The sequence below is a fragment of the Coregonus lavaretus genome (genome assembly GCF_964263955.1).
Source record: "Coregonus lavaretus genome assembly, chromosome: 10".
NCBI lineage: Eukaryota > Metazoa > Chordata > Actinopteri > Salmoniformes > Salmonidae > Coregonus > Coregonus lavaretus.
In genome coordinates, this window is record NC_139997.1 from 7,953,012 (window position 1) to 7,966,406 (window position 13,395).

Here is a 13,395-nt window from a genome sequence, read left to right on the forward strand (position 1 = left end):
AATCATAAAACACCTCAAGTTATTTGAAAGTTCTGAGGACAAAGAACACACAAACACACAATGCCTCAGTGATTCACAGAAGTATATCACAGATCACAGAACTATATCAGGGTGTCATTTCTCAGGCAGAAATGTAGATAAAAAATAATGAAATCCTGTTCCCCAAACAAGTGCAAGAACCACAGAGTCAAGAATAGGTTAAATATACAAATAAAATAAAACAATTAAAAACAATAGCACATCAACATAAAAACATATAAACATAAATCTGAAAGCGTTGCTCAAACTCCCGTAACAGTCCCGTTATTTTATCTTTGAACCGCTTCATGTCTGCCACGTTGGGTTGCGCACACATTTTTCAGACAGGGGAAGTGAGCTGCATCACCACCGGCAAGTTGCGTCTCCCACAATGACAGCTTCAACTTGAAAGAACGTATGCTGTCATAATACTGCGTGACAACTTTGTTGCGCCCTTGCAGCTGTTTGTTCAAGTTATTCAGGTGCTCTGTAACATCCACCATAAATGCAAGGTCCTGCATCCATTCTGCGGAATGAAATTCTAACACTGGTTTGCCCTTTTCTTCCATGAACTGTTCAATTTCTTCTCGTAAATCAAAGAAACGCCTCAGCACAGCACCTCAGCTTAACCATCTTACCTCAGTGTGGTATGGCAGGCCATAGATGTGGTCTTTCTCTCTGAGAAGGCTGTCAAACTGACGGTGATTCAGGCTTCTGGATCGGATGAAATTAACAGTTTGGATGACCACCTTCATGACGTTATCCATCTTTAATGACTTGCAACACAAAGCCTCCTGGTGCAAAATACAGTGAAAAGTCAAAAAATCACGTCCTCCATTTGCAGATTGCACTTTCTCTCTGAACTCTGTCACAACGCCTGCTTTTTTCCCGATCATTGAGGGCGCACCATCTGTAGCCAGGCTGACAGCGCGGGACCAGTCCACTCCGACCCTGTCCAGCGCGCCGACGAGTGCGGTAAAAATATCAGCTGCTGTCGTTGTATCTGTCATCGGCACCAACTCCACGAACTCCTCGGTGACGGTCAATGTGTCATCAACTCCGCGGATGAAAATGGCCAGTTGTGCAACATCTGTAATGTCCGTGCTTTCATCAATTGCAACCGAAAACGCAATAAATGACTTTACTTTTTGCTTCAACTGGCTGTCCAAATCCACTGAAAGATCGGAAATCCTGTCTGCAACTGTGTTTCTTGTCAGGCTGATATTTGCAAAAGCCTGCCGCTTTTCAGGGCACACAATCTCCGCTGCCTTCATCATGCATGTTTTTACAAATTCACCCTCACTAAATGGTTTTGAAGCCACTGCGATTTCATTAGCAATGAGGTAGCTAGCTTTCACTGCAGCGTCACTGATGTCTCGGCTGTGAGTAAACACAGACTGCTGTTTCTTCAGACCCGCCAACAGTTCATTCACCTTCTCTCATCTCCGCTGTCCTTGAAAGTTGTCATATTTGTCGGCATGAAGACTCACATAGTGGCGACGAAGGTTATATTCTTTCAGCACTGCAACATGCTCTGAACACACTAAACATACAGCCTTCCCATTCAATTCCGTGAATAAATAGGATGACAATTTTTCTTGGAACACTCTGCGTCCACTTTTCTCTTTTTTGACAGAGACATATTGGGGCAATGAGGGTGCCAAAGCACATAATGTTAAAAGTAGAAGCCGTAATAAATAGCGCGGGCAAAACAAAGTAGCTCATTGGCTGCACGTGCTTGACCTACTTGCTCTGCCCCGGTATAAACAGTTTGCTTGCTTAACACAATTGCTATTGCGCCATCCAGTGGACGCAATTGGAACAGCAGTTTATTTTATTGAAAAATTGCAGCGCATTTTTAAACTTTACAATTTTTTATTTTTGTTTTGTTTTTTTTGTTTAGTTTTTTTCAAAATCATCTCGCGGGCCGGATTAAACCCGTTTGCGGGCCTGATCCGGCCCGCGGGCCGGACGTTTGACACCCCTGGTGTAAACACCCTCCGGCCATGCTTGCACCAATCCAATGCATTTAAATGCATGGGGTGGGAGTTGTGCACACTTCTGGAGAAGAGTAGAGAATAGGACTGCAGTCCTAGTAATGTTTGCAGAGTAAGCGAAATAGGTCAGTTATAAAACGCTGCTCACCATCAGGGAACGCTCCATCCTTCATGACGCCAACCACCAGGATATTCCCTGTTCTGTTATAACCTATACCATTTTGTATGTATGGCATTGGTTTCACATGCAGAATCCAGGGGTGAACTAAATCCTCTCTACACTAAAGACAACCTGGCTGCAATTTATGCTTGATCCGAAATGTGGTCGGATGCGCCGTATGGATGGTGTGACGCAATTGCGGAGCCTCCAGAGGCCAAATTGAGGTCCGTACCGCATCGCCGGGCGCCTCTCAAATGTTTTAACAATGCAGAGGGCTCTATATAGCTTCGCATTTACATGATTGTTTGACTGTAGGTGAGGGCGGGAGGTCCTGTATAAACAAAAACTCACTTCCTTGACGACTTCCTTCACAACAGCTCGGCGAAGCCCAAAAAGTATGAATGCCCTGACTTCTGCAGAGGCAATATCACATGGCCAATGCAGACAGCAGATTGACAATGCAGTGCCTTTAAGTCAGTCAGACAGTGGCCTTCTAATCTCTATGGGGTTCTCTCTACCTGGTTTTATAACAGAAAAGTTGCAGTGGCATAGCACACATCTCACATTCCAGAATGCAAGATCAGCGCAGCAATATTTACAGGCCATAGCACAGCACCCGGCTCTACTAATCAGCTCAGTAGGTACAGCACCCGGCTCTACTAATCAGCTCAGTAGGTACAGCACCCGGCTCTTCTTATCAGCTCAGTAGGTAGTAGGTACAGGACCCGGCTCTACTAATCAGCTCAGTAGGTAGTAGGTACAGGACCCGGCTCTACTAATCAGCTCAGTAGGTAGTAGGTACAGGACCCGGCTCTACTAATCAGCTCAGTAGGTACAGGACCCGGCTCTACTCATCAGCTCAGTAGGTAGTAGGTACAGGACCCGGCTCTACTCATCAGCTCAGTAGGTAGTAGGTACAGGACCCGGCTCTACTCATCAGCTCAGTAGGTAGTAGGTACAAGACCCGGCTCTACTCATCAGCTCAGTAGGTAGTAGGTACAGGACCCGGCTCTACTCATCAGCTCAGTAGGTAGTAGGTACAGGACCCGGCTCTACTCATCAGCTCAGTAGGTAGTAGGTACAGGACCCGGCTCTACTAATCAGCTCAGTAGGTAGTAGGTACAAGACCCGGCTCTACTAATCAGCTCAGTAGGTAGTAGGTACAGGACCCGGCTCTACTAATCAGCTCAGTAGGTAGTAGGTACAGGACCCGGCTCTACTAATCAGCTCAGTAGGTAGTAGGTACAGGACCCGGCTCTACTAATCAGCTCAGTAGGTAGTAGGTACAGGACCCGGCTCTACTAATCAGCTCAGTAGGTAGTAGGTACAGGACCCGGCTCTACTAATCAGCTCAGTAGGTAGTAGGTACAGGACCCGGCTCTACTCATCAGCTCAGTAGGTAGTAGGTACAGGACCCGGCTCAACTCATCAGCTCAGTAGGTAGTAGGTACAGGACCCGGCTCTACTCATCAGCTCAGTAGGTAGTAGGTACAGGACCCGGCTCTACTAATCAGCTCAGTAGGTAGTAGGTACAGGACCCGGCTCTACTAATCAGCTCAGTAGGTAGTAGGTACAGGACCCGGCTCTACTAATCAGCTCAGTAGGTAGTAGGTACAGGACCCGGCTCAACTCATCAGCTCAGTAGGTAGTAGGTACAGGACCCGGCTCTACTCATCAGCTCAGTAGGTAGTAGGTACAGGACCCGGCTCTACTAATCAACTCAGTAGGTAGTAGGTACAGGACCCGGCTCTACTAATCAGCTCAGTAGGTAGTAGGTACAGGACCCGGCTCTACTCATCAGCTCAGTAGGTAGTAGGTACAAGACCCGGCTCTACTAATCAGCTCAGTAGGTAGTAGGTACAAGACCCGGCTCTACTAATCAGCTCAGAAGGTAGTAGGTACAGGACCCGGCTCTACTAATCAGCTCAGTAGGTAGTAGGTACAGGACCCAGCTCTAATCAGCTCAGTAGGTACAAGACCCGGTTCTACTTAGCAGCTCAGTAGGTAGTTGATTTGGGTGTAAAAGGAGGCCCCCTATACATAATCATTCTCTGACTCCTACATTACTTAAGTAATGTATAGAGAGACGAGCCTCTTCATACCGTACCTAAATAGACAGATCTCCTTCCACTGTCCTTTTGCTTGGGTCTTAGATCAAAACAGGAAGGCCCATACTGAGGCCCATATTGAGACTGAAACCAATGTTACAGGTGAGGCCAGCGGAAGCCTGGTCCCAGATCTGTTGATACCTGCTTGCCAACTCCTATGGTCGTTGTCTACAGCAGTGTTTACCAACTCCAGTCCTCCAGTACCCCCAACAGAACACATTGTTGTTGTAGCCCCAGACAAACTCACCTGATTCAACTCATTGAGGGCTTGATGATTAGTAGACCAGTTGAATCAGGTGTGCTTGTCCGGGGATACAACAACTCGTGCTGTTGGGGGTACTCGAGGACTGGAGTTGGGAAACACTGGTCTGCAGCACAAAACAGGACTGGGACCAGGCTAAGCAGAAGTCCACTATCCTCTAATGTGAAGGAAACTGAACAGGCAAGTTGTTTTCTGGAATCAAAATATTTAATTAGGTACATATCAAGTATTATTATACCATGTATAAAATTTCAGATCACAATATGAAGCAATGAAACTCTTCATTCAGGCTGACACAGCAGCAGGTAAAGATCGCCACAAAAATAACTAATGATTAACATAGAATAGGTAACTAAAATGATAGAAAAATGGCATACGTTGTAGTAGTATAGGAAATTATAGACACCACTTTTTTTCTTTTCAACATATTTTCTTTTCAACGAGTACAATAAAAACAGAGAACATTAATGCTGAAGCGAAGCGTCCACTTGACGTCTAAAGAACTGTTAGTACTGTAGTCCACGGTAGGGGTCGGTAGGGTACAAGACTGGGGTGGCAGGTAGGGTTGCAAAACTTTCCCAAAGGTTTTGCAGAAATCCCTATTGAAGGTGTCCTGATTTCCTGCTTACTCCCCCCCTGATTCCGTGAATCTTTCAACCAGGATTTCTAGAAACCTGGGAACTTCGGAAAGTTACCGGAATCTTGCAACCCTAGGGGCGGGGGACGAAGAGAAGCTCACAAAGAAGGACACTATTAGCTTGCCAGTCGATGCAGGAGAACATTTCTGTTTTGTATATAAGCTATTTGAGCGGTGGGGAGGAAGGAAGTAATACACATCACAGTTTGCTGCTTTAAAGACCATAGCATTATTTAAAATATTTTGCATTTTGCATGTCTTTAAAAAAAGAAATCCTGAAATATTTGAAAGAAAAGGACTTCACCACAAAAAAAACAGACAGACAAGGAACTGAGAGGAGAAAAGGAACTGAGAGGAGAAAAGGAACTGAGAGGAGAAAAGGAACTGAGAGGAGAAAAGGAACAGGCATACATCTTTAAAAGGTCCAATGCAGCTGTTTTTATCTCAATATTCAAATCATTTCTGGGTAACAATTAAGCTAGTCTCGTACAAACCATCCTGGATATCTGTGTAGGGAAACGAGACCAGGGTGGTTCGTACAAGGCTACAACCAAATCCCTTACTGTGATCGTTTTCAATTAAAATAATCAAAAATAGCTCCTTAGCAAAGGGCAATTTCTCAAGCAAGAACTTTGCTAGGACTGTCTGGGAGTGGTCTGAGTGCAGAAGGGAAAACGAAACATTTGCTGTTATTGGCAGAGAGATTTGGAACTCTTATTGGTCTATTAACTCATTTACCACATGGTGATGTCACCATGGAAGGCCAAAACTCCATTCAACCAAAACAGGCTGAAATTTCAGGCATTCTTTTCAAACAGCTCTTACACTAAAAGGGCATTATCATAAGTTTCACAATTTCACAGTATTATTTCAACCTCAGTGTGGAAATATATATAAAACAGGAAAATCACGTTTTTGACTGCACTGGGCCTTTAAAAGAATGAATCAGTTTGTGTCTAAACTTCAAATGGACCAGTAACAAAGAAATAACCTTTAACATTGTACACTACATTTCCCATCAACCCCCTCTCCTGGGTGGTAATCCCTGACCCCTGTAGGTGCTGCTGACCTCAGGCACCCTCCCATTGGAGGCTAAGTAGCATTAGCATCAGATACATTATTCTCTACATGGCTATGGTTAGCATTAGCATCCTCTCTGGCTGTTCCTTACATGGACAGGTAGATGGCGATGAACTGATGAGTTCTGGGGACTGGGGACGTGGAAGGCTAGGGAGAGAGGGAACTCATTGGGGGGTTAGGGGGTGTTGTTACCCAGGGATGGGAACCAAATGGGGGTGTAGGGGCATGGTGCTCCAGGCTCTCCTGGGGCTTGGATGACTTCAGGCTGGTGACGTAAATGGGGACAGTACAAGTCCAACAGGTGGGGTCAGTCCCTGCTGCCTAGGAGATGGAGGGTGTGTGTGTGTGTACTATGTACCAATGTATGAATAAGTGTGTGTATGCCTATGTTTGTTTGTATGCATCATGGGTCTGTGTGTAACTGCTTGTGTGAGTGCAGGTGTCTGTCCTCATCGGCCCTTGCTGTAGCCAGGGAAGAACTGGTCCAGCAGCAGCTGTAGAGTCTTGTTTAGGACCATGACGTAGTCCTTCCCCAGGTCGTGGCGACAGGCAGGGCAGGTGTACACCTCAGCACGGAATGACCGCTGGAGACAGGTCTGGGGTGGACCAGGAACAGACAGAGAGAACGCCAGTCAGTCAGAGGTCAAAGAACAACACAACTCCTTAACTGTACAGTGCCATACAGTCATTACTTATTCTAAACCTGACCTTCATGTGTATGAAATCATGAAACCACAATCAGACAACAATCATTACATTTAAACAGCAGATTCAGGTGAAACCTTGAACCGACACACACACACACAGTGCTTGTGGACACCAACCTTGCACACATTGTGTGTACAGACGGTGGTGATGGGCTGGTAGGCCAGCTCCTGGCAGCAGACACACATGAACGTCTGTTCCACCTTCCTCAGGAAGTTCTAAAGACAAAGAGACAGGAAGTACAGGTACAGACATCACCATGGAAACCGCAGCTTCACATACATCATAACTGTTCCAGTAATATTAGTCTTACATCAGAACTGTGTGTCGGTGTAATATTGGTTGTATATAGTTCATTAAGGTGACGGAGTTGTGAGCTGCTGTTGTGTTAGTTTAGATGCTGTTTGTGCCTTGTTGTGCCATGTCATGTCGCATTGTGACCTTTACGTACCGGCCCCTCCTTGAGGTGTCCCATGGCCTCGTCCCAGTTCTTTCTGTTGGGTTGGTCTTCCTTTATGAGGCTTTGCTGCTGCTCTGTCAGCTGGAACGACTCCTCCATCTTCTGACGCTTGGCTCGGGGCTCCGCCGACTCCTTACACACCTCTGAGAGACGCATACCAACACACACATTGTTTACAGATGCATGTACACATATCGTTTCTATTCAAATATGGGTAACATTTTATTTGACACCTTTAAAAACACCCACGAAACGCCTTGGCATATCTAGTTTTATATCTATTGGAAATGTCCCCCCTTTCCCTAGCGGCAATTCCGCCCATGCGTACATAGCAGTGCACAAGATATAAACTGTACACACAAAGGTAAAAACACATCTCTCTTCCGTCTCTGGCCTATATCCCTAGCTGTGTCTCAACAGGTACCTGTCTCCTTGTCCTTGGGAGTGTTCTGACTACCGTTGCTCTGTGGCTGGTCTGTAACCTCCATGGGCATCTCTTCCTCCTCCTCCCCCTTCTTCACCTTCTTCTCCAGGGGTTGTAGCCGCGGCCGGCCCCGTCCATGGTGCTTCTTGCTCCTGGTGGACCCTGGCCGAGCGTTAGCCTCCTTCTTGGTCTTGTTGGCCATGGCCTCCACGTAGCCTGGAGGATACTGTAGAGGCAAAGAGAGAAATGAAAACAAAATGGCGACCAGGGGGATACTGTAGAGTAGATGCACAGAGACCGATGAAAACAAAATGGCGACCAGGGGGATACTGTAGAATAGATGCACAGAGACAGATGAAAACAAAATGGCGACCAGGGGGATACTGTAGAGTAGATGCACAGAGACAGATGAAAACAAAATGGCGACCAGGAGGATCCTGTAGAGTAGATGCACAGAGACAGATGAAAACAAAATGGCGACTAGGGGAATACTGTAGAGTAGATGCACAGAGACAGATGAAAACAAAATGGCGACCAGGGGGATACTGTAGAGTAGATGCACAGAGACAGGCAAATGAAAACATCGGTAAGTATTACAATGCATTATAACCAACTCATAATGCACAACGATAGCCAAGAGGATACCGTAGTAGAAGCACACAGAGAAAGTCGGACAGACGACAATATCAAATTTAACAAACCAAGGACACAGAACTACACACAATGGAGAGGCTGGTCGGTTTTACATTCAGTTAATACATTCAATTGAGACATAAAAGAGACCGCCACTGAAACAGCAGTCATAACCAAACACCCGTCCTCTCATACGGTCATAATGTCATATAAAACAGCACCGTAAACCCTCACCTGCACAGCCAGGCCCAGTGTCTGGATGCGCTCCAGGCCCTCAGGTGTCCAGGGAGCGGGCTCCAGATCATCCCTCCGCAGCAGGTACCTCCACACCAGGAAACCACACTTCCCTTTCTCTGGCCAGTACTTCACCACCTGAGAGACACACAGAAATAGAATGACTGACCATCCACAGAATAGACTTGGGAATGTCCGTTCTAGTAATTGTATCATTCTATGAGCACATGATTCCCCATTGATGTTGATACTGTCTAACTATGAAAATGTATGCACTCACTAACTGTAAGTCGCTCTGGATAAGAGCGTCTGCTAAATGACTAAAATGTAACTTATAGGAGTTTATGGTGAGACAGGAACAGTACAAAAAATGTGATTCGATTTGTGGTAATCAGGGATTCATCTAAAAAAATTACATTTATTTCCTCATCTTGTCTTGTTTGAGATGCAACATCTCTGAAACCACGTGGGTTGTGATTACCGTGCTGGCCTGGTCTATCTGGGGAAATCAAGATGTGTTCAAAAGGCATGACTCATAATGAGGACCAGCCCCTCTGATATCTGCACCCAATTTATTTTGACTGTTTGTATTATATTTGTAATTCATTTTTTTATTTTGTCACAAGGGACTAAAAGAGACTAAGTATATGCATACAGGGTCCAAAAGGACCGGGTCCAGTCTATGTTCCTGAGAGGCAGCCAGGCGGCTCCGTTCCAATATCCAAACTAGCTAGCATACTACTTAGAATGAAGACATGTATAGGACATGCATTCTAAGTACTGTGCTAGTATGGACATTGAGTTAATCAGGGTGTTTGTGTAGAGTGACTAGAACGGACATTCCCATTCAAGTCAACATTACATTATGGGTGAACCGGCGGCCATATTGAATGTACCAGTCAAACTGCCGTGGTCTTGGGGAGTTTGTGTTTTCTAATAATTATATGGTTTGTGTCCTAGCTAGTGTACCTTGTAGATGCCATCGTAGCGGTTGCCCTCCTCCGGAGCGTACTTGCTGATGCGTCGGCCTTTGGAGCTCCGCACCACCCTCACCGGCTTCCCCGCACGCCAGTTCCTGGATTCCGCCCCGTCCTTGTCGTTGATGGGGGCGTCGCAGTTCAGCGCCAGGGCCCTGAGAGGTCAAGGGTTAATGACTAGAACTAGTGCATGTTCCGAAACCAGTCAAATAATGTATCTGTGTTATAATTGTGTGTTGATGTTTTTGGTGTGGGATGACCAAAAAAGGTCTGATACTGAAAAAAGGTATCTATTTGAAATGTCAGGGAGAGAAACAGGTCAGGTGGTACAGTACTTTGTTTGTTTGTTTACTGTACCTGTTATAGTGGGTCAGGGTCTGGTCAAAGGAATGCTCCCCGATGCGCTTGTTCCCTGAAAGGTCGCGACCTCCACTGCCTGTGTAGGTGAACTCATCTCCCCTGTCCTGAGGGGTCATGGTGGAGGTCAGAGGGTTAAAAGGAGACACACACACACACACACACACACACACACACACCTCTTAAAAAATACTGCCCCTGCACATACTAGCTTATCCTTGTCATTCTTTGCTGAGTAAGTGGAAATCTCTTATATGACAGCCCGAGGCGCACAGCTAAATCAACATAGATGTAATTCGAAATCCAGTCAAAATATCATCAAAATCCCTCCTCCAAATAAGTCATAAACCACGTTTCCATCCACAGTTTTTAATGCGAGTAAAGTCATAGCGTATTTTTTAAAAATCATGACAGCTGTGATGGAGACAGGAAGTTTCGGTCAAATTTTATAAATGACTTGGTAGGATATTTGTGTCTAAAATTAATTGCGAGAAAAGGTGGTGGAAATGTAGCCTAGCTTACCCGAACAGCCTACCTGTACTGTATCTGAACAGCCTACCTGTACTGTATCTGAACAGCCTACCTGTACTGTATCTGAACAGCCTACCTGTACTGTATCCGAACAGCCTACCTGTACTGTATCTGCAAGATGTTGGCTACGGAGCGCCAAGACCAGAGTAGGCACATTTGCTATTTAACGCAACAGTTTCTGTGACAAAACTATTGGTAGAGTTGAAAATGCGATGGAAACACATATAACTTTCGATGTTTATTTGGTGCATGAAAACCTAAGCGAAAAAGTACATTTTGTGTGCACTACGTCATCACTCACTGATTTTTTTCACATGAAAATCTGTCGCCAATTGGATGGAAACCTAGCTAATGTGAAAACATTAATCATAGTGCCATTAATGCACTCTCCGGAGCTATGCTGTACAGTGAACATCCTCGAAGAAAGTCAAACGCGTTAGAGGGAGAGAAGGAGAGGGGCGAAAGAGATAGATAGACAGACTACAGCTGTGTGAGAACCAGACAGATGGGTAGACTACCATCCTCCCCCCGTCGACCCTCCTCCGGTGTCTACCATGCTAAAAGGGCCAGAGCAAAAAGCATGGGGCATCAAAGAGGGTCTTGCCAGACAGAGGAAGCGAGAGCAGGAAAAACATAGGCAGAAAGACAGCGATCTCCCTCCACCTCTCTTCTCTCCTACGCTCCCACGCTCCTAAATTGCTTAGCTCAAACAACGGACATCAACAACAAAAAACAGACATCAACAACAAAAAAGAAAGACACCCACCACTTCATCTTCGAAGCCCCCAGCCAGCACCAGCGAATAGGAGCCGTCGTTACTGCGGCCGTGGATACCTCCCACGTGGGGCCTGTGCACTCCCGCCTCGCTCACCTTGGAACACAGGAAGGGAGAAGTTAGAGAGATGGAGTGAACAGGAGAGATGGAGTGAACAGGAGAGATGGAGTGAACAGGAGAGATGGCGTGAACAGGAGAGGGTGAGAGTCAGGATGGGTGATATGAGAAAGAGAGAGGGGAGGAATGATGGTGTGATAGATGTGATACTGGCTATGTAAACAAATCCTTAGTGTCAGAATATCAGATTTGAAAACTATGAACCTCTAAAGTTAACTGAAAATAACTATATTTTCAGATTCAACATCTTCATGATTTGAAAATATTAAATTTTCTCTGTTCTCTCCGAGTTTGTGAGTAATCACCTAACCTGTATCACTCCACCTGTATGGTCATATGGTCGCATGGTACCAAACCTTGTTCCTATTGGCTCACCTGAACGCGGAACTTCCATGTTGTTCCCACGGGAACCCCAGGTACAGGCCCGTAATGGTTGGAGGGGACGATGGTACATTCCTTAGTGCGCCCCACACAGGCCATACCCTGTAACAACATCAACATGGCATTCAGGAGAAGGACTTATTCATGCATGCTTTAGCTAGCATGTTTTCACATGTTGGACCACACACACATTCCATAAACCAAGGACTTCCTACTAGATGCTTTAGCTACCATATAGCGTAATCAGACCTGAATAGCATTGTATGCATAACAATAATCCATTTTCCGGGCTGGAAATGTTTTTTAAAGTGTTGGGACAATTTCTTTCTCAATGGGTCTTTCTTTCTCATAACATTACCAAACTATGAGTCACATTTTTTTTAGGTTTATCACATAAATACATACTAATGTACAGAATAGGCTGTTTTCAATTAGCATTCTATGCGTTCCAAATGGCACCAAATTTCCTTTATAGTGCACTACTTTTGACCAGAACCCTATGGACCCTGATCAAAAGTAGTGCACTACATAGGGAATAGGGTCCCGTTTGGGACGCATCCATGGGGTATTTCTGGGAAACAATGGGGTTAGTTATTTTCCCCTAGTTTGGTTCCAGGAAAATAACTTCACTCTGCTGAGTCATTTTAAATAGCGTTGTTACCATCGCCTCACAGTGTGAGAGGGAGACAGCCAACACTGTAGCTTAGTCAGAGACGCCTTTACTGATGGCCTGTCTGTATTACCTGGGCCTGGGTTGTGTTCAGTAGGGCACATTGTAGCAAAACATTTTAGATGGCATTGTTACCATCGCCTCACAGCGTGAGAGGGAGTTAGCCAACACAGAATAACACACCTCTTAGTGAGAGCAGAGAGGCCCTTACTGTGGGCCTGGGGCATGTTCAGTAGGCACCAAACGGAAGACTACTGAGTTAAATGGGAAGGCACAACCTGGACTTGTCCAATAAGAAATAATACTCATTTTAGTTTTCATTGCAAACTACAGAGTATTGTTCAGCAGGGCACACTGTGCCTGGGTTGTGTTCAGTAGAGCACACTGTCGCAAAACATTTTACAACGGAAAACGAAAATGAGTGGTTCTTAATGGACAAGTCCAGGTAGTCAATCAAATCAAATCAACTTTTATTTGTCACATGCGCCAAACACAACAACACCTTACAGTGAAATGCTTACTTACAAGCCCTTAACCAACAATGCGGTTTTAAGAAAGAATACCCCCCCACATTTTTTTTACAAAAATAAAAAATACTATATAAAATAATACGAAATAAAAGTAACAAATAATTAAAGAGCAGCAGTAAAACTAACAATAGCGAGGCTATATACAGGAGGTACCGGTACCGAGTCAATGTGCGGGGGCACCGATTAGTCGAGGTAATATGTACATGTAGGTAGAGTTATTAAAGTGACTATGCATAGATAATAAACAGAGAGTAGCAGCAGCGTAAAAAGGGGGGGGGGGGCAATGCAAATACTCTGGGTAGCCCTTTCATTAGATCTTCAGGATTCTTATGGCTTGGG

The 13,395-nt window shown here is 45.2% G+C and overlaps 1 protein-coding gene across 1 annotated transcript in view; it reads right to left on the bottom strand.

Moving 5' to 3' along the window:
• Positions 1-4,737: 4,737 nt before the first annotated feature.
• Positions 4,738-13,395, bottom strand: part of LOC311136491 (E3 ubiquitin-protein ligase UHRF2-like) — a 43,346-nt gene continuing 34,688 nt past the window's right edge. The window contains exons 8-16 of the mRNA XM_084170636.1: positions 11,851-11,958; positions 11,350-11,454; positions 10,053-10,159; positions 9,688-9,850; positions 8,719-8,856; positions 7,852-8,077; positions 7,419-7,570; positions 7,087-7,185; positions 4,738-6,858 (exon numbers count right to left, since the gene is read on the bottom strand). Coding sequence (XP_084026762.1) covers positions 6,712-6,858; positions 7,087-7,185; positions 7,419-7,570; positions 7,852-8,077; positions 8,719-8,856; positions 9,688-9,850; positions 10,053-10,159; positions 11,350-11,454; positions 11,851-11,958 — 1,245 coding nt within the window. The 3' untranslated portion in view covers positions 4,738-6,711. The remainder of the gene's footprint in view (positions 6,859-7,086; positions 7,186-7,418; positions 7,571-7,851; positions 8,078-8,718; positions 8,857-9,687; positions 9,851-10,052; positions 10,160-11,349; positions 11,455-11,850; positions 11,959-13,395) is intronic.